At 40.8% G+C, this 21,213-nt stretch overlaps 1 protein-coding gene across 2 annotated transcripts in view; it reads left to right on the forward strand.

Annotated features, from left to right (window-relative positions):
• Window positions 1–5,069: 5,069 nt before the first annotated feature.
• Window positions 5,070–21,213, forward strand: part of Slc35a3 (solute carrier family 35 member A3) — a 42,430-nt gene continuing 26,286 nt past the window's right edge. Inside the window, exons 1-2 of one of the 2 annotated variants that reach the window (XM_008833694.3) lie at window positions 5,070–5,477; window positions 20,023–20,227. In XM_008833694.3, coding sequence (XP_008831916.1) covers window positions 20,041–20,227 — 187 coding nt within the window. In that variant the 5' untranslated portion in view covers window positions 5,070–5,477; window positions 20,023–20,040. Of the gene's footprint in view, window positions 5,478–5,742; window positions 5,885–20,022; window positions 20,228–21,213 lie in introns of those variants that run through there. The other variant, XM_029563840.1, reaches the window with a different exon arrangement.

Genomic DNA, 21,213 nt, shown 5'->3' on the forward strand with positions numbered 1-21,213 from the left:
TTGTCTTTTTGTTACTTTTAAAAATGATCTTATAAAGTACTGAGTTTTCTTATGCTGGTTTCATAAATACTTAAGATTTTGGTTTTTGTTTTTTACTTTTTTTTGGTCTTTTGTTTTGTTTTGAGACAGGGTCTCCCTGTAGCCCAGCTGGCCTGAAACTCACTATGTAAACCAGGCTGGCCTCCAATTCACAGAGATCCACCTGCCTCTGCCTCCCAAGTGCTGGGACTAAAGGGGTGCACCACCATGCCTGATGTTTTTTTACCTTTTTGAGACCAGCCTTCTATAGCTCAGGCTGGCCTCAAAACACCATATGTAGCATGCTTGAACCGCTGATCATCCTGCCTCTCCCTGCTGAGGGATTCTAGGTATGTGACAACATGCCTGGCTCAAATTAGAATTTCTGACAATAAATTTTTTATTGTTAAGTATAGACCAAATATTATATGACAAATGATTTGAAATTCAAATTTAATCAAACCACCTGTATTTTTTTTCCTGGCAATTCTAGTTAGATACCAAAGAAACACATAGTTTTGTTTGGGCCTAGCTACCCTTAAACTGATTTCTTGTTACCATTTATCTTTAGGGTGCTAAAATTTTGCCTTTAAGATCAGATGATGAAGAAAAAGCAATTTTGGGGCATTTGTTTCTCTTCAGGGCCTTTCATATGACTCATGGATATGTCTTATATCTCGCTCTCTCACTTTCTCTCTTGACAGGGTCTCACTACATAGCCCTGACTGGCTTGGAACTTGCCATGTAGACTAGGCTGGCCTCAAACTCACAGAGATCCACCTGCCTCTGCCTCCGGAGTGCTGGGATTAAGGACGTCGCCATCAAGCCCAGTTACCATCTCTTCTTACTGTGTTCATTCCTCTTCTGTCTCACTTTTTTAGCTCTTAGAGCCAAATGTAATTTTTGTTAAGAAACAATTTATTTTATTTATTATTTTTATTTTATGTGTATATGTGTATTGTCTGCATGTAGGTAAGTACACTAGTGTCATGCAATGCCTGAGGAGGACAGAAGAGGCTGTTTGGTCTCTTGGAACTGGAGTTATGGACGGTTGTTAGCTGCCATGTGGGTGCTGGGATTCGAGCCTGGGTCTTCTGCAAGAACAACCAGTGTTCTTAACTGCTGAGCCATCTCTCCAGTCCATGTAATGTTTTAAAGTATGGTTTTTAAGAGCTTCGGAGTTTAGCTCAATGGTAGCATGCTTGCCTAGCACATGCAAAGACTTAGGTTTGATCCCCAGCACTGAAAAAAACAAAGTATATCTATAGACAAGGATTTGAACTCCAGCTTCTCTTTCAGTGTATATGGGAGCTCAAATTACTTCACATTTGTAAGTGCCAGCTTCTCCTGTAAAATGCCCAGCCCTAATGCCTACTCTACAGATAATGGACACTTAAGCATGCCAGGATTGTTATTATCAAAAGAGCTTCAGGCCTTGAATATTTCCTGGAGCCATTTCACATCTACACTTGCAGTTCCCGCTCTACCTACATTCGTGCCCTCTTGAGCTTCTGTGGTGTCTTCATTTATTTCAGATGTCATTGTCAACCAGTTCAGTTCAGTCTGGTTCAGTTCAGGAAACACATACTGAGTTCCTGTTTTATTTTTTTCAGACAGGGTCTCACTCTATAGCTGAGGCCCTCTGGAACTCACTATGTAGCCCAGGCTGGCTTTTAATTCACTGAAGTCTTTCTGCCTTAGTCCTACAAGTGCTGGAATTATTACTGAGTTGTTAGGGTCAAAGAATGGACCCTGAATCCCTAAGAAGCTAGGCTGGACCACCTGTCCCCAATAGGCTAATTAAAGAGATGAGAAATACAGAAAAGCAGAAAAGGGAGATTTATTCCATGTGGCCACATTAGGAATTAACTCACTGAAGTCTTTCTGCCTTAGTCCTACAAGTGCTGGAATTATTATTAGGGTCAAAGAATGGACCCTGAATCCCTAACAAGCTAGGCTGGACCACCTGTCCCCAATAGGCTAATTAAAGAGATGAGTAATACAGAAAAGCAGAAAAGGGAGATTTATTCCATGTGGCCACATTAGGAATAACAAAGAGGTCCAGGGGACATCCCCAAGTTCGTCTTGAGGTCCTAACATGAGGTTGAAGTTTAAACAGAGGGCAAGAGTTATATATAACTAAGCAGTTTTGGTCAAGGAATGGTCTCAATATCATTTACCCATCATTATTTTGGTTCCAGTGTCTCTTGCAAGGTAGTCTGACAGGTTGTTAGAAATGTCTGAAATTGTGAGGTGTGGTGATGCACGCCTGTAATCCCAGCACTCAGGAGGCAGAGGTAGGTGGATCTCTGCCAGTTTGAGGCCAGCCTGGTCTATATAATGAGTTGTAGGCCAGCTAGTGCTACAGGAGACCCTATCTCAAAAAGACCAAAAATAACAAGAAATGTGTGAAATCTTGGGGCTGGAGAGATGGCTCAGCAGTTAAGACTGCTCTTGCAGAGGACCTAGGTTCAGTTCCCAGCACCCACATGGCAGGCCACAACTCTCTGTAACACCAGTTCCAGAGGATCTACACCTTCTTCTGAACTACACAGGCATTGCACACATGTAGTACACATGCATACATGCAGGCAAAACACATAAAATACACCTTAAATAAAATTTAAAAATCATACTGGGTGTGGTAGCACCTTGAATCCCAGCAGAGGTGGGCAGATCTCTGTGAGATGAAGGCCAGCCTGGTCTACATAGTGAGTTCCAGGAGGGCTGGGACTAGGGACACTCTGTCAAACAAAACCAAACAAACAAAAAACCAAAAGCAAAATAAAATAACAACAAAAAAGAACTTACATTATGAGATATTTTTCTTGTAATGTATTTTAATCTTCCTTTCCCTTTACAGTCAAACATATTTACTGGGCCTTTATCCTCTGTATAACTGCATGTGTATATATACACACACATACACACACACACACACACACAAAAAAAATCTCAAAATAGGGCCAAACTCTCATTATCATGTATTAGGCATATGTTAGTTGGTCTACATAGTGAGTTCCAGGAGGGCTGGGACTAGGGAGACTCTGTCAAACAAAACCAAACAAACAAAAAACCAAAAGCAAAATAAAATAACAACAAAAAAGAACTTACATTATGAGATATTTTTCTTGTAATGTATTTTAATCTTCCTTTCCCTTTACAGTCAAACATATTTACTGGGCCTTTATCCTCTGTATAACTGCATGTGTATATATACACACACATACACACACACACACATCTATACGTATGTATATAAAATAAGGCTGGCACGTTTCTTTAAAAATTAGAGAAGGGCTAGGAATGTGACTTAGTGGGAAAGTGAATATGGATCAGGGCCTGGGTTCAATTTCCAGTACTGAGGTGGAGAAGAGGGAGAAAAGAAAAAAAAAGAAAGGACAGCAAATCTGATGCTCATTACAGGATCTGGCCTATAATCCCAGCATATGAGAAACTGAGACAGAATTGTTACCAGGAGATCAAGGCCTTCAAGATCAGCCTGAGCTAAATGTGAGCTCCTGCCTTTAAAAACAAAACAAGGGATTGGAGAAATGGCTTAGTGGTTAAGAGCCCTGGTTGCTCTTCCAGAGGACCCAGGTTTGGTTTCCAGCATCCACATGGCAGTTTACAGTACTTAACTCCAGTTCCAGGGGTCGACTACTTCTTCTGGCCTTTGCAGGCATTGTATCCACAGACACACTTAGGCATATGCAGGCAAAACACACATAAACACAAAATAAAAATAAATTATAAACAAAACAAAGCAGAAAAAAACAAAAGACAAGTATTATTTTAGGTACTTTTTGGCACCGTGACAAAATGCCTGAGAAAACATTTTGGGGGAGGGGTGACTTATTTGGGCTCATGGTTCCTGAGTGTTTGGTCCATGGTCACTTAGTACCATTGTTTCTGGGCCCATAGTAGAGAGCAGATGGTGGAGTAGCACTGCTGACATCATGGTATCCAAGAAATAAAGAGAGAGGAAGAGGCCAGTGCTAAGACATATCCCCAAAGGCTAGTGACCCACTTCTTCCAATAAGGCCCCATTTTCCACAATTTCTACCACCTCCCAATAATACCTTCATGATTTAAAACATCATACAGAGCCTTAGGTCAGAGCTCTCATCATCCAATCACTTTCCCAAAGTCCATTAGTGGCAACCAAGCTTTGTGGTGAGTCTTTGGGGGATATTTCAGATTCAAATGCTAACAAATACGAAGATCTAATTTATATTCCATCATCCAGGAATTTTCTCAAGGCCAGATTGCAAAAATTTAGTGATGTATTCTGTGCTAATACATTTTTCTCCTTGCTTTGTTTCTTTTTAGTTTTAAAAAATTATTCTTATTTTACGTGTATGAGTGTTAAGTCTGCATGTATGTAAGTGCACGAGTGTCATGCAGGGCCCACAAAGGCCAGAAGAAGGCACTGGAGCCCCTGGAACTGGAATTAGGGACAGTTGTTAGCCATCTTGTGGGTGCTGGTATTCGAACCTGGGTCTTCTTCAAGAGCAGCCAATGCTCTTAACCTCTAAGTCATCTCTCCAGCCTCCCTTGCTCTGTTTCTGTGCTTCTCTCAAGCATACTTTTCGTTTGCAATACGAAGAAGCAAAGGCTTAATTCTTCTAGCCTTACAGTAACAGGAAAGGCAGTGATTCTGCTGTATTCCATAATCAAACCTGTCCATTGCCAGCAGTGTGTAGTGGTTAGAAGACTTTCAACAACGATATTGGAAAGCCCTTAAAAAGCAATGTGTATGCGATCCGTGCAGATAGGAAAAGGCAAATCGCTCTTCCATAAGGGTCTCTCTCTGCCCCCTTTCTCTCTGTTTAGTGACAAGTCCATTTTGGGTTCCTCTGTGTCTCTAGGTCTCAGTCAGGGCGGGGGCAGGGGTCATTTCTAACTGAACGAGCTCCCAGGCTGTGTGGTTGGTAACATGCACCAGGGCTAATCTTGTTTTCAGGTCATTAATGGTCATTTTTTGAAGCCAAGATCCGCCTCTAGGTATCAGGGTCCTTTGCCCCAAAGGACTTTGCCCTTCCTTAAGCCTGGGATCACCTAGCAGCTTTCGGCAGCCAGACAATCCGGCCGAGGTCTGCGGCGACAATCACCCTTTCTGGTCCCGGGACGAGGCTCTAGGGTCCCTCGAACTGCCTGAGGTGCAGCTCGGGTGTGGTCGCCTTGGGGACACGGCTGCGAGCGCGAAGCTGGGGCCACCGGAGCCGAGCGGGGAACCGCATGTGTCGGGGCCCAGGCGGAAGCCGGAGCCTTTGGCTGACCGGACCGCGGGAACCCGGAAACGCCTGGGCCGCACCGAGGTGGCAGGAGCGGCGGCGAGAGCTGGCGGCGCTGCGGGGCAGAGGGTTCGGCGGACCCGGAGAGCTCGGCAGCCTGGGGCGTCCGGCGTCGCGGAGCCTCGGGCTCCAGTGCGGGCAGCTGGCCGAGCAGCGCGGCGGGTGAGCTGAGGGCGCTGGTCCGGGGGTGCGCGTTGCTTGGACCGGGGCTGCAGGCGGCCCGGGGTGGGCGGAGGGGGATGCCGGGAGACCCGGGCACCGCGGAGACCTGAAGCCCAGGGGCCGATGAAGGGGCACCTTGTAGCTCCAGCCGGGACGTGCAGGAATGTACTGGGTGGAGGAGGAAAAGGTCCCGAGGAGAGGGGTGTGGCAGGGCATGGAATCGGCAGTGTGCCTGAGAGCCAGGCCCAGTGACTTAGGGGGCCAGGCTAGCGGCCAGTCACTCCTTCAGTGACTGTCCCCTGAGCTCCCGCTCAGCCTGTGACCCTGGGGTGAAGACGGATGCGCCCGACGAGGACCTTGTGCCCAGGGACCTGCAGGGACTTCAAGAAATGGAAAGGGTGCCCTTGGTAAGGCTAGCAGGAGGCAAGGGTTGTCTGAGACTGTGGACGATTCCCATCAGAGTGTGCCTCTCTCTCTCTCTCTATCTCTCTCTCTCTGTGTGTGTGTGTGTGTGTGTGTGTGTCTGTGTATCTTTGTGTCTCTGTATGTGTGTGTATGTCTGGCTGTCTTTGTCAGAGGGTGTGTGTGTTAGCTGCCTCTTTTCAGTATTTCAATGACATTTTTATTTAAACCAGCTAAACTTTCCTCTAGTTCAAGGTTAGTTCAAATAAATTAAAGAATATGTCCTGGAATAATGGGCCTTATTTTAGCAAGCAACTTACATTCCATGAACTGCAGTATTTGAAATGGCACCAAAGTTAAGTGTTACTAGTATTTGACTTTGATAGTTAGACGTTGGGTAGTTTCGCACATGGTGGGCTTACTTCCATTGGTACAAACACTGGTTGTCTCCTTTTAAGTGAACAATTTGTGAGGTTACATTTCTGACTCTGACTTTATTCCCCTTTTAAATTTCCACTGCCTTTGCTAAGTGGACTCTTCTATCTTCTGGCCTCTTCTCCTTGTTCTGTACCAATAACTAACAAACTGGACTTGCTTTTAGCCAGTCTCCCTCCCTCCTTTCAACTACTATTTTGTCTTCTTTCTCTCTCTCTCTCTCTCTCTCTCTCTCTCCTGGAAATGGAATCCAGTGGGAATATTGGACTGAGCTGTTCCTTTAGTTCTTTGTAATTGCTTTTTTATTTTTGGTCTTTTTGAGACAGGGTCTCCCTGTAGCCCCAGCTGTCCTGGAATTCACTATGTAGACCAGGCTGGCCTTGAACTCACAAAGATCCGCCTCTGCCTCCCAAGTACTGGGATTAAAGGCGTGCGCCACCACGCCTGGCTGGTGTAATTGCTTTTTAAAGCCAAAGGTTTAATTTCCCTCTTGAAATTCTTCTCTCAGAGTGACTGTTTATTTATTCATTTATCTATTGGTTCTGGGGACAGAACCTAGGGCATACTTGCCCCTAAGCTGTACCCCCAGCCTAGAATAAATTTTAAATAATTTAGGGAGCTGTTCAAAATGTAAGCCCTTCCATTAATTCAATCAATATGACCCACTGTGACTCTCTTTTATAAAGAACTTTATCTGGCTGGGTATGGTGGCACACACCTTTAATCCTAGCACAGAGGCAGATGGATCTCTGAGTTCAAGGCCAACGTAGTCTACATAGCCAGTTCCTTGGCCGGCTGGGGCTAGAGTGAGACCTAGTCTCAAACATCCCCCACCTCAAAAAAAAACCCAAAACAATGAAAAGTACTTTATCCCACACTTTCTGTGTTTTTAGAAAACTCATTGAATGCCTATATATATATATATATTTTTTTTTTAATTTATTCATTTGTAATGAGACAGTTTCACACCAGAACTGGTGTGAAACTCACTAAGTAGCCCAAACTGGCCTCTAACTGTGGCAGCCTTCCGGCATCGGCATCGATCTCTGGAATGTTAGGATGACAGGTGTGAGCCATCTCCCCTGGCCTAATTTGAATTTGAAGTGGGATTTTTTTTTTAATGTATTGTCTGCTTACCTACCCTCTATAAAGAAGGCCTTACTGTCTTTGTAGTGTTCTTCAGTGCCTGAAATGCCACCTCTTCCTTATGATGCTTTCTAAAATCTTTATGTCAAGAACATATTATGTGCTGGGCTTATAAATCCTATATTTGTGCTGGGTATGGTGGCATACTCCTTTAATCCCAGCACTCGGGAGGCAGAGGCAGGCGGATCTCTGTGAGTTCAAGGCCAGCCTGGTCTACAAAGTGAGTTCTAGGCCAGCTGGGGCTACAGAGACCCTGTCTCAAAAAGACCAAAAAGAAAAAAAATCCTATATTTGCTAAATTTACTTTGTACTATGACTGTGAGAAATTTATTATCTCTCTTAGAATGTAAGCTCTCTAAAGAAAGTAATTGTGCCTTTAAAATTTTTTAGCAATTTAGTACTTGAGCACACTATCATGATATGTAGACTTTTTAAAAAATCTTTTTTTGAGACAGGGTCTCCCTGTAGCCCCACCTTGCCTGGACCTCACCATATAGACTAGTCTGGCCTTGAACTCACAGAGATCTACCAGCTTCTGCCTCCCGAGTGCTAGGATTAAAGGTGTCCTGAGTGCTAGAATTAAAGGCGTCCTGAGTGCTAGAATTAAAGGCATGTGCCGCCACACCCGTCGATATGTAGACTTTTAAGACAGGGTCTTGGGACTGGAGAAATGGCTCAGTGGTTAAGAGTGGTTAATGGCGTTCCGTTCCTAGTACCCACATGGTGGCTAACAGCCATCTGTAACTTCAGTTCCAGGGGATCTGACACCCTCTTCTGACCTCCTCATGACACAGGTACATTTGCATACATGCAGGCAATATACACTCATACACATTAAAAAAAATACACAAGGTCTCACTAAGTAGCCCTTGTGAGCCTGGAACTCACTATGTAGACACCAGACTGGCCTTGAATTCACGCTGATCTGCCTGCCTCTACTGCTGTAGTGTTCTGATGTGAAGTACCATGCCCAGTTTGTTTCCTGTTTTTTGAGACTGGGTCTCCCTGAGTAGGCCTGGCTAGCCTGGAACTTACTCTGTAGCCCAAGCTGACTTCAAAGTCATAGTGTTCCTACTGCCTCAACATCTTCGGTGCTCAGATTTCAGATGTTAGCCACCAAGTCCAGCTGATACACAGACTGTTGATTAAACTTTTGTTATATTAAATGATGTAATGAAACAAACTCTCTTACTGTGTTTTTGGAGATAAGTATCACTCCTGATATGTAACCTTGTATCAGATTTTTATTAATGACCTTATATTTGAAAGTGCCTTTCCATTTCACATTTTGGTGCCTCATGTGATCCTATTACTAAATCTCTGGGCTTGGTGGTGCACACCTTTAATCCTAGCACTTGGGAGACAGAGGTAGGCAGATCTCTGTGAAGTGGAGGCCATCCTGGTCTACATAGTGAGTTTCAGGCCAGCTGTGACTACAGGGAGACCCTGCTTCAAAAAGAGGAACATATATACATACACACACACATATATATATATGTATGTATCTGAAGTAGGACAATTATTATTGGTCTCATTTTATAGATAAGACTGTTGAATGTCACCCAGGCCGAGAAATTTGCCCTGGTCCCTACCCATGCTGCTTCACTTATGTTTGAAGTGGATGTCATTTGAATCCTCAGACGTGTGCCTTTTACTTAGTAGGAACTTAATATGCTAAATGAATGGCTGGGTAGATGGTACAATCAATGTTTTGAGACAGGGTCTCACTATTAAGACAGGGTCTCCCTGTAGCCCCAGTTAACCTAGAACTCACTATGTAGACCAGGCTGGCCTCCATCTCACAGAGATCTGTCTGCCTCCTGCCTCTTGAGTGGTGGGATTAAAGCCACCACACCCTGAGTTATCTTTTATGTATAGAAAGACCTGTCAAAAGCCTTACTGCCCTGAATTCTGAATGCACCAGAGCCCTTGAGAAAGAATTAATTCACAAAGAGATTATTTTCTCTGGAAGGTTTTGATATTGTGGCGTTTATGTAGCCTTTTGTAAATCCAACACAGAGTAAGTGCCCAGTACGTGACAGGTGCTGGTAAGGAGATAAAGGAAATAAAAAAAGAAGGAAATGTTTGTGTGTCGGCCAGTTAGTCTGATAAAATTTGTGAGTGGTCTTACAAAAGGACATGTGTAAAATGGCATGGGAGTGTAGTAGGGGAAGGACTCAACCTACCAGGGAACTGCTCAGTGTAGATCACTTGCCTGGCATGCAGCAAACCTGGCTTTGAGCCCCAGTACTGCCAAAAAGAAGGGGGGGAAAGAAAGAAATGCACTCACTCTTCTTTACTGGTAGGTCTTCATAGCTTATAGGACTCAAAAATACTCTTAGTGAAGTTTCCTGAGTCTTCCAGGAAGGGTTTTTTTTTTTAAAGAGAGACAAATATTTATTCAAATACATGAAAGAATGGGTTATAGATAGGCAGTAGTTTATGACAGGAAATTTAGGTTAAGACCAAATTATGAGGGGCTGTATCTTCTATTTGTTAAAGAGTCAGTTGAGCTTTACAAACGGGGAAGGAATCTGATCAAACCTACATTTTATTTTATTTTACACCTGTGGTTTGGAGGATAAGTTTGGGTTGGAAGAGTCTGAAGTCTGCTACTTCAGCTAGCAGGCACAGTGATAAGGGACTTGAACAGTAAAAATGGAATAAGCATAATTAAAATGATTTGTTTTCTACAGAGTTTAAGCACTTAAGATCATAGTGTATATAAACTGAGGCTATAGGTTTACTTGTATGTGTGGAGGTACTGCAATTTCATGTTTAGAAAGTTGTAGTTTAAAAAAAAAGGCTAGTGATATAGCTCAGTGATAGAGTGCCTGCCTAGTATGGTGAGGCATTAGGTTCTATCCAGCATGGGTAATAATAGTGAATTATTTTGTAATGTCTCTGTAACTTTGTAACCTTGGTGACTTCCCTCTGATACCCATGAACAAAGTGAATGTGCTTTGGGTTTTCCATGAGAGGTTAGGTGAAGAAATTTCTCATTCATTTTTTTATCCTTGTTTTATTACTGATCCACATTTATTTAAAGTATTTATTGAGCAAATATTACGTGCAGGGAGTTAATCCATGTATCCTGATCAGGGAGATGCTGTTTCTAAAAACAAAAGCAAAAAGCAAACAAACAAACAATTTAAGGACTAGAGAAATGGCTTATGCATACTGCTCTTGCAGAAGACCAGAGTTCAATTCCTAGCATCCATATCAGATGACTCACAATCAGTTCTGATAACTGATTGAGTCTTTAAGTACTGAAACTTAATTGTTTTATGTGCATCTGTATGCATGTGTGTATGTTTGTATTTATTTATGGAACCCAGGGTCCTATGTGTGCTAAGCACTCACTTTACCCTTGAGTACTCTGCCACCCCCTGAAGCTTTATTTTTTACCAGCTGTCTTCTATGATGTTAAGCACTTTCTTCCTAACCAGACATGAACATTAAAAACAAAAATTAACTTATTTAAAAAAAAATAACAGACTTTAGGGCTAAAGAGATGAATCAGTAGTTAAGAGCACTGGCTGCTCTTGCAGAAGACCTGGTTTGAATCTCAGTACCCACATGGCGGCTAATAGCTGTCTGTAACTCCGGTTCCAGGGGATCTGATGCCCTTTGCTTGCTTTTATTGGCATCTGTTCTTTTTCTCTTCCAGTGCTGGTGACTACCAGCATTCCTTGGTTTGTGCCTTCATGACTCCAATGTTTAAAACTAACATCTTCAAGTCTCTGTTCCTTCTCATTACCCTCTCTTGTGTATCTAGAGCTCTTTTTCTCTTTAAAGTTTTTAAACATTTTACTATTTTGAATTATGTATATGGGGGTGGAGTGCAGTGTGTGCGTGGGAGTGCAGGTACCACAGAAGCAGGAGGCTTTGGATCTCTGGAGCTAGATTACAGGTGATCAGATACATCTGATATGGGTGCTGGGAACTGAACTCTGGTCTTCTGCAGGAGTAGTATGCATAGGCATCTCTCCAACCCTTAAATTGTTTTGTTTGCTTGCTTTTTATTTTTTGAGACAGCATCTCCTTGTGGAGACAGCATCTCCTTGTGGTCCCAGTTGTTCTAGAACTGGCTATGTAGACCAGGCTGGCCTGGATCTCACGCAGATTGGCCTGCCTCTGCCACCCAAATGCTGGGACTATAGGAATGCACCACCTGCCTGGCTAGCCCTTAAGTTAAAAAAAAAAGTTTATTTTATTTATGTGTGGGACTGTTTGTTCAGACCCTGTGCATGCAGTGCCCTCAGAGGCCAGAGGAGGCATTGGATCCCCTGGAGCTGGAGTTATAGGTGATTATTAGCTGCTATGTGGGTGCTGGGAACTGAACCCATGTTCTCTACACAAGCAGCCAGTACTCTTAACCACAGAGCTGTCTCTCCAGCTCCTCTTTCTCTTTTTTTGAGACAGAATCTCACTATATAGCCTAGACTTATCTTAAACTTGCAAACTTCCTGCTTCAGTCTCCTAAGATTATAGGCATATATCACCATTCCCAGGAATTCTCTCATTAAAAAATTGTATTTTAGCTTTATTGAGGTATTACTAACAAGTAAAAATTGCATACACAGGTACATGCTGTAATGATTTGATATGCATATGTATCCTCAAATTATCTATTACTATACACAGTTCCCATTTATATGTATTTGGAGGGGTCCAACTCTTGAGAGCCACTCTCTTTACAAATTTCAAATAAAAGGTACAGTATTATTCACTGTGTAGTTCACTAGATTCTTGTGTATTCTTTTCTATATTTTATATTTTTTGAAACTAGGTCTCACTATGTAGCTCTCTGTCTGGCCTGAAACTGCATGTGTAGACCAGACTGGATTCAAAGTTGTGGCCATTCTGCTTCTGACTCCCAAGTGCTGGGATTATACCACACCTAGCCTATCTCAACTTTCTAAATGTCATTCCCTCCCTCCCTCCCTCCCTCCCCCAGGCTGGTTTCAGATTCATTCTGAAACCAAGGAAAACTTTGAACTCTTCCTGATCCTCCCGGGCATTACAAGTCTATACCATCATGCCTGACTTGAAGTTTATTTGGGGCAGGGGGGTCTTTTTGAGACAGGCTCTCCCTATAGCCCCAGCTGACCTGAAACTCACAATGTAGACCAGGCTGGCCTTGAACTCACAGAGATCTGCCTGCCTCTGCCTCCCAGTGCTGGGATTAAAGGCATGTACCACCAGGCCTGGCAAGATTTTTTTTTTCAATTTTATGTGTATGAATGTTTTACCTGCATGTATGTTAAGTGTACCATATATGTGCAGTGCTCATGGAGGCCAGAAGAGGTATCCGATCCCCTAGAACTAGAGTTTCAGATGGTTGAATTAGCCATGTGATGTTGGGAACAAAACCCAAGTCCTCTATAATATCAGCCAGTGTTCTTAACCGTTGAACCATCTCTCCAGCCCCTCATGATTCCTAATTTCACCTTCAATTTGAACATAGAGAAGGTTCCCTTTCCATAACCTTTTCCAAGTAAGGAAACATTTTCAAGTTCCAGGGATCAGGGCATGATATTTTATGGGGATACTATCTAGCATAGTACAATCCTTAAGCATATATTTATGTGTTAGGATACAGAGATTATACAAATATGCAGAATACAGGATCTAAGATCCTATAATAACACTGAACATTTTTATCTACAAATTGGAATACAAATAGGTTTTGTATTTATATAGTTAAAGAAATATTTGAAGACTTGATTTTACTTGAATAATGGAGATTCTGTAGTCTTTGAAAGAACAAGTTAAAAATTGACAGAACTGTAACTTACATACAGGTGATATTACAGGTGATATTGTCTTATATAAACAGACACATAATAACACTTCGAGGAAGAAAGGCAAGTGAGAATCAATGAAAACTTGTTTAACTTAGAAGGTAATAGGAACTTGTATGCTATAAAGCCTTGGCTAAGGATGTGATTGTGGCTTGACGGTAGAGTTCTTGGCTAGCATGTACAAGGCTCTGGGTTCTATCTACAGCATCGCAAAACAAGTTTAAAAAAATGTCATTGAACGTTTCTTGAGCACCTAAGAGTCAACTAGGGCTCAGAGTAGTGACATGAATATAATCCCAGCACTTGGGCAGAAGGATTGCTGGGCTACATAATGAGATTCTGCTTACAAACAACAAAAATATCTGACTTCCTACCCCCTAGTGAACTATAATTTAGCATAAGTGACTATTTTGGTGTTAGAATCAAAACTTATCATGTCAATACCATGAATTAATTTATTTCTTTCATTTATAAAAAATATTTTTGGATTTTTCCACAAGATTATTATGTATTTCAATAACAGAATATTATTTGGTGGGTGGGTTGTTTGAGTACCATATTTACTTTTTTTTTTTTTTTTTTTTTTTTTTTTTTTTTTTTTTAGAAGGGGTCTCCCTATAGCCCCAGCTGTCCCAGAACTCACTATGTAGACCAGGCTGGCCTCGAACTCACAGAGATCTGCCTGCCTCTGCCTCCCAAGTGCTGGGATTAAAGGTGTGTGCCACCATGCCTGGCTTGGTTTGGTTTTTTAAGACAGAGTCTTGCTATGTATCTCTGAAGGCCCTGGAGGTCCCTGTGTAGACCAGGCTGTCCTTGAATTAACAGAGATTTGCCTGCCTCTGCCTCCTGATTGCTTGGACTAAAGACCTGTGCTACCATACCTGGCCACCATATGCTTTTGAGATAGAAGAAATATAAATCCCAGTATAAGGAATCACATCTCTTGTGATGAATTTTGTCCTTAATGTACAGCTACAAGTTCTAGTTTGTAAAGTTCTGGTATCATGGAGGATGATGAGCACAAAATAGCAACTAAGCTTAGCATTTCTGAATATGCTTGCTTTTGTTTGTGGTGCTTTTTGTTTTTTGAGACAGGGTCCCAATACGTAGCCCTGGTTGGCCTGGAACTCAGTATGTAGAGCCAGCTGACTCACAGAGATCTGCCTGTCTTTGCCTCCTGAATGCTGGGATTACCTACAGCACCACACCCCAGCTTGTATTTGCTTTTTCTGTTCATTTATTTTGAAAAACCTTAAGAGGGTTGTTTTTTATACCAAGTATTGTTTTGGGCTAGTATCTCATGTGAACTTACATTTGTAGGACACTAGTTAATTGTACATGCACATGTGTGTGACATAGGCAGGATTTTACAATAGAACCCACACTGGCCTCCAACTCACTTTGTAGCAACCCTGCTGCCTCAGCCTCCTGAGTGCTGAGATTACAGCCTACATCACTCACCCAGCTTGTGTTTTCATACCTGCTCTGTTATGTCATTGACTTCTAGTAGACTATTATATTGTACTAAGGGAGTATGTTTGCTTCAGAATTAGTGTTTAGAAAATGTAAATATCACTCACTCTAAAATTATAATAGAAATTTGGTTGTTTTTGCAATAGAAGGAAATTGATTTTCAACCTTTTAAAATATTTAGTCTGTCTCTCTCTCCCTCCCTCCCTCCCTCCCTCTCCCTCTCTCTCTCTCTCTCCCTCTCTTTGGCCTTTTTGAGACAGGATCTCTCTGTAGCCCTAGCTGACCTGGAACTCGGTATATAGACCAGACTGGCCTTGAACTCACAGATATCCACCTTCCTCTGCCTCCCCAGTGATTGGGATTAAAGGTGTGCCCCACAAAGCCCAGCTCCAATATTTAGTCTTTTAAATCTCTGTTTGAGTATTTTGTTGTTGTATTTTTAAAAATTATTATGTGGGTGCATGCCACAGCACATGTGTGGCCATCAGAGGACAACTTTGTCACTTTCACCTGTATGGGGTTAGGGGTTGATTCAGGCCTGCACAGCAAATGCCTTTATCTGCTGAGTCATCCTCATTGGCTTTTTTTTTTTTTTTTGAGATAGCACCTTGCTCTGTAGCCCAGATAGGCCTCATACTAAAGGTCTTTCTGCCTTAGGCTCTGGAATGTTGGCATTACAGATATATAACCCCACATCTGACTTTATTATAGTTTGAAAACACTGACTAAACATCTAACCTTTTGACTGTTAATAGATGCAGACATTTATCAAAAAAGCACAGATACTGTCTCAGGTCCTTATAGACAAATCTGAACATCAGTGTTACTTTCAGTGGTTTACCAATGTATGGTCAGTAGAATCTTTAGGTTTGTGTATAAAGCCTGTTATTCTACTGAGACAGTATCTAAAAAGATGACTAGAAGTGATTAGTTTATGCTATTTTGAATATTTCAGAACTGAATGCATATTTGTAATATAGCTAATATCTTAGAAATCCTGGTTAATTTGGGAGAAGATGGAAGTGTATATTAATGATATATATGCATTACAGTGTGTGTGTGCATGCACATATGTGCTTGTGCATGTGCAGTCCTGGGGATTGCACCTAGGACCTCATGCATACTACGAAAGGATTCTACCACTGAAGTAGTATTATCTGTTTATTTATCTTTATTGGTAAAGTATCTTTTGCCTATTCTTAAAAAATATTTTATTTATTATTTTTATTTTATCTGTATGTATGTATTGCCTGCATGTAGGTAAGTACACCCGTGCCATGCAATGCCCGTGGAGGTCAGAAGAGGCTGTCGGATCCTCTGGGAGTGGAGTTACGGACAGTTGTTAGCTGCCATGTGGGTTCTGGGATTCGAACCCAGGTCTTCTGTGAGAACAACCAGTGTTCTTAACCTCTGAGCCATCAGAGGTTAAGAAAATTCTCCAGAGAATTTTCATAATGTAGAAAGTAGAACTCAGTAATTTAAAAATAGGCAAAAGAGAGGCTTAATAAAGAAGTCTGTGTGACTGGACTTGGTGGTGCACACCTTTAATCCCAACACTTGGCAGGTGGGAGGCAGGCAGAAATGTAATATTGAGGCCAGCCTGGTTTACATAGAGAGTTCTAGGCCAGCTGAGGCTACAGGGAGACCCTGTCTCACAAAAACAAAACAAAATAAGTCTGTGTTCTTTCCTGTAAGAGTGAATAGTCATGCATAGCAAAGAAGGATATTGTTTCATTTTTATCTCTGACATTAAAATGAAATGACTGATATCTCCAATGGTTTTATGTGTGTATATTTAGTGGTGAACGTGTATGTGTGTATATATATATATATATATTTCACCACTAAAATTGTTATCCTTATATTCATAATGTGGCATTGTTCATGTTTGGGGTATATTTGGATGTAGGTAGGAATTGCTAAATTTTGTGAGCAGCACTTTCATTTTCTTGAATAGTTTTCTCTGTAAATATGGTATTTAGCTTGATGTTGGCATTAAAAATTGTTAAATCTGGCAGGTGGATGGATCTCTGTGAGTTTAAGGCCAGCCTGGTCTACATAGTGAGTTCCAATCCAGCTGGGGCTACAGGGAGACCTTGTCTCAAAAAGATCAAAAATAAATAATTACTTAATTTAATTAAACAAAAAAGTTGTTGAATCTGCTTGATTCTGTCCTATTTTAGTAGTTAGTAGTTAAAGGAATAAATGACTATGTATCTTGTACCCTAAGTAGTAGCTGGTCATCAGAGTTGTAAAGAGATACACTATAAAAAGTTCAGATTCACAGAATTTGAGGTGGAAGATGGAATCATGGAAAGGAGAATTGAATGAGGAACACAATGACAGAATGTCCCTGTTCCTGGCATTAATCCAGACTCTACAGTCAGAAACAACTCTAATGGGAAGTGCTAACGGGCAGTGTGGCCTCCACAGTTCATTCTTTAAGTGGGCTTAATTGAAGTTTAGTCACATACAGTAAAGTGTACCCACTTTAACTTTCATTCAGTGATTTCTGAGAAATAAATGGAGTTCTATAACTACTACCCAGAATATTCCCATCACTGTCAAACTTCACTCTCCCTTTACAGGCATCCCTCAGTTCAGTTCTTTGCTGCAGAAACTCATAAGTTTGCATTTACCATTACAGATTAGTTTTGCCTTTTGGGGGATTTTATACAAATGGGATTAGATAGTATATACTGTTTTCTCTAGATTTTTTTTTGCTTCAGTATGTTTTAAACATCATTTTCTATTATGTATTAGCTTTTTTTTCTTTTTATATTGCTAAGTAGTATACCACTGACTTGATGTCATTCACTTACTGATAGGTATCTGAGTTATTTCATTTCTGTATGTTAAAAACAAACTATACAGGAAAGTGAACATTCCTAAATAGATGTTTGTGTGAACATAACTTTTTGGATTTCTTGGTACACTTAAAAAAAATAGAATTGCCAGGTCACATGAAAGGCAGTGTTTTCAAACTCACTATGTAGCCGAGAATGACCTTGAACTTCTGATCCTCCTGTCCCCATGAGGTCATAGATAGGTACCTCTTTGGTTTATACAGTGTTAGGGATCTAAGCCAGGGCTTTGTGTACACTAGGCAAGGATTCTTGTAACTGAGCTACATTTCCAGCCCTGATTTTTGTTTCTGTTTTACCAAACTTTTTGTTTGGGGTATGTGTGTATATCGAGAGAGAGATAAGAGGCCAACTTTCAGGAATTGATTCTCACTTCTTACCTTAACCCAGGGTCTCTAGTTTTTTTTGAAGAGTCTTTAAATTTTTTGATACATCCAACATGTGCTTTTTTCATTTGTGGATAATGCTAATGCTTTTTTGTATCTGGCCTGAGAGATCCTTCTTTCTACATGATTATGAGTTTCTTCAGAATTTTCTTATTAAATATTTGTAATTTGAATTTTTTCCTTTTCCTTTTTTTTTTTTTTTTTTTTTTTTTTTTTTTTTTTTTTCTTATTTTCTTATGATTTTTTTTATTAATTTTTTTTATTTTTATTTTTTTCTTTTTTTTTTTTTTTTTTTTTTTTTTTTTTTTTTTTTTGTCTTTTTGAGATAGGGTCTCTCTGTAGCCCTAGCTGGCCTGGAATTCACAAAGATCAGCCTGCCTCTGCCTCCAAGTGCTGGGATTAAAGGCATGTGCCACTGTGCTGGGCTATAGTTTGAATTTTTATGATAGGTTTTTGTTTTCAAAGCTAGGAGTTGAGCCCTGGCACATGCTGAGCAAGGAGTCTCTCACTAAACTGCATCCCCAGTCCTCTGACAACTCATTCCTTTTGCTTTCTTCCTATTCTCTCTTCTGCCCTGCCCTTTCCCTCCCCCTCCCATCCCTTCTTTTTTCTTCACTTCCCTTTCTTGATTTGTTCATTTGCCATTTCTAGTTAGTATTTGATATGAAGCAGGTAAATGTAGTTTCTTTAAAAAAACCCAAATATCACATTGTTCTAGAACTATTTGTCATGAAGATTATCCTTTTTCTTTGGTACCTTGTCAACAAGCATCTGACACAGTGCACTGAATGTTTGCACCTTTCTTCCATAGTCTTATGTTCTAACCCTTGACCTCAGTGCAATATAGTCAGGGAGAATGACCTTCAGTGTATGAGTGTATTGCCTGCATGTATGTAGGCACACCTGTGTCATGCAATGCCCTGGGCGGTCAGAAGAGGGCATTGGATTCCCCTGGAACTGGAGTTACAGAGAGTTGTTAGCCACTATGTGGATGCTGGGAATCGAACCCAGGCCCTCTGCAAGAACACAACAGTGCTCTTAACCGCTGAGCTCTCTCTCCAGTCCTATCACTGCATTTTTATGAGAGCCTCTCTGAAATTCTTGTCTGTTAATTCTAACATCTTGGTTATTTTTCGCATTGTTGTCTGTTGATTGTTGCTACTCAACCAAATAAAGATTTGTCTTGGTTTTTTGATGAGTATACATTTGGAATTGTTTCCTGGACATTTGAGTGTTTTGAAACTCCAATTCCTACCCGGATCTCTTTTACTAGTAGTTAGCCACTTGGGGAAGAGGAAGTCCTCCTCTTTGCTGATGTTCCTTGTATAGTAGGAATGGTCATTAGGGCTCACTGCATGGTCTCTGAGCTTGTAGGCTCTGATGAGAGGGGAAGGGTCACCACCTCTGTTCTCATTGGTTTAGGTTGTGAATGGTTAACAAGGCTCTGTCCCACAGATTACACAATATTTATTCAGTGGGAATGGTTTCAGCCTTCAGGACTACAGTCCCTTGTCCTTTGATTAGAGAAACTGGGTTTTTCTTGGCAATTTTGCTGTTGTTCTTCACTTGGTGGCAATTTCAAATTGTGAATTATTGTAGCATTCGGTGAAATACATCGGCAGCCAGAAATCTCTAAGAATTCATTGCTGGGTCGTCCCTCAAAACTAACATCTTTAGTCAATTTGCCTGTCTTTTTCACCTTTCATTTAGTCTTCTGGCAGGTGCCTTTGTCTTTGGGCCAGGCCTTTTTATTGCAATTAGAAATAGGATGGCCAGTTGTGACACACACCTTTAATCCCAGCATTCCAGAGGCAGAGGTAAGTAGATTTCTGTGAGTTCCAGGCCAATCTGGTCTACATGACCAGTTCTAAGCCAGCCATGGCTATATAGTGAGACCCTGCCCCCCCCCAAGAAAAAAAAACAAAAAACAAAAGAAAGAATAGGATGTTGTTTGGAACTAAAGTCTCTTGTTGAATATTAGTTTTGGTATTTTTTTATTTGATTAATTTGCCCTGTTTATTTTCTTTTTCAGGCAAATGAAGATAAAACGATGTCCTCAAACTTAAAATACCTATCCTTGGGAATTTTGGTCTTTCAGACTACCAGTTTAGTTCTAACCATGCGTTATTCCAGAACTTTAAAAGAGGAGGGCCCTCGTTATTTGTCTTCTACAGCGGTGGTTGTTGCTGAATTTCTGAAGATAATGGCCTGCATCCTTTTAGTCTACAAAGACAGTAGTAGGTATCTAGGGTTTTTGCTTTTAATTAATATATTTAGTTTAATTTACATATATGTAAATATATTTGTAACTACACATCTGTCTCTTGCATTATTTAATTACCCCAAACTTGAGAACATTTCAATATTTAAACAATTTTATTAAGACAGACATGGGGAGATAGCTCAGTCAATAAAGTGCTTGTTGTGCAAGTGTGACAACCTGGATTGGATCCTCAGCACACATATTAAAGCTGGATGTGTCAGGTTAGGCCTGTAATTCCCATGTTGGGAGGCAGAGATAGGAGGATCTCTGGGGCTGCTGGGGCTGGCCAGGCTACTTGACACGCTCTAGGTTCAGTAAGAGACCGTGTCTAAAATACAGTAGAGAGCCATTGAAAAGACAGTGTCGACAAGCAGCCTCTACACACATGTACACATATACACTTGTGCACACACAAAATTTTGTTGAGATTTTTTAATTTTTTTTGTGGTAGTTAACATTTTTTTTTTTTTAATTAGAAGAAGCATTTCATTACAACAGCATTAACCTTTTTCTGAGCTAGGGTACATCTCTTTCAAAATTGGCTGTACATTTTTAGGTTTACAGATGAATTATTACAGTTATACAATATTGTACTCAGTATAAACCCTATAAGACATAAGTTAAATGATGTTTTAACCTTTAAAAAGATCTCCATTTCATTATTAAAATACACAGTTTCATACAGAAAAATTCTTTTTCAATGCAATTGACATTGGATGTTTGCACATACATTTCTAATCTCTAAATATCTGATTATTACTAGTCACAGTTGGTTACTTTCTGAGCTTCTAGGCATCTGAGCATGGATATAAAGTCATCAGGCAGATCTCAATGGCAATGCCCCCCACATCTACCAATTATTGTTTTTTAATCATTATTTTTTTATTTTTTTTTTCATACAGAAGAATTCATTCCAAAGCAATTGACATTGAGACGTTTTCACATGCATTTCTAATCTCT

This window comes from Nannospalax galili, unplaced genomic scaffold (genome assembly GCF_000622305.1).
Source record: "Nannospalax galili isolate Female #2095 unplaced genomic scaffold, S.galili_v1.0 scaffold255, whole genome shotgun sequence".
Classification (NCBI taxonomy): domain Eukaryota; kingdom Metazoa; phylum Chordata; class Mammalia; order Rodentia; family Spalacidae; genus Nannospalax; species Nannospalax galili.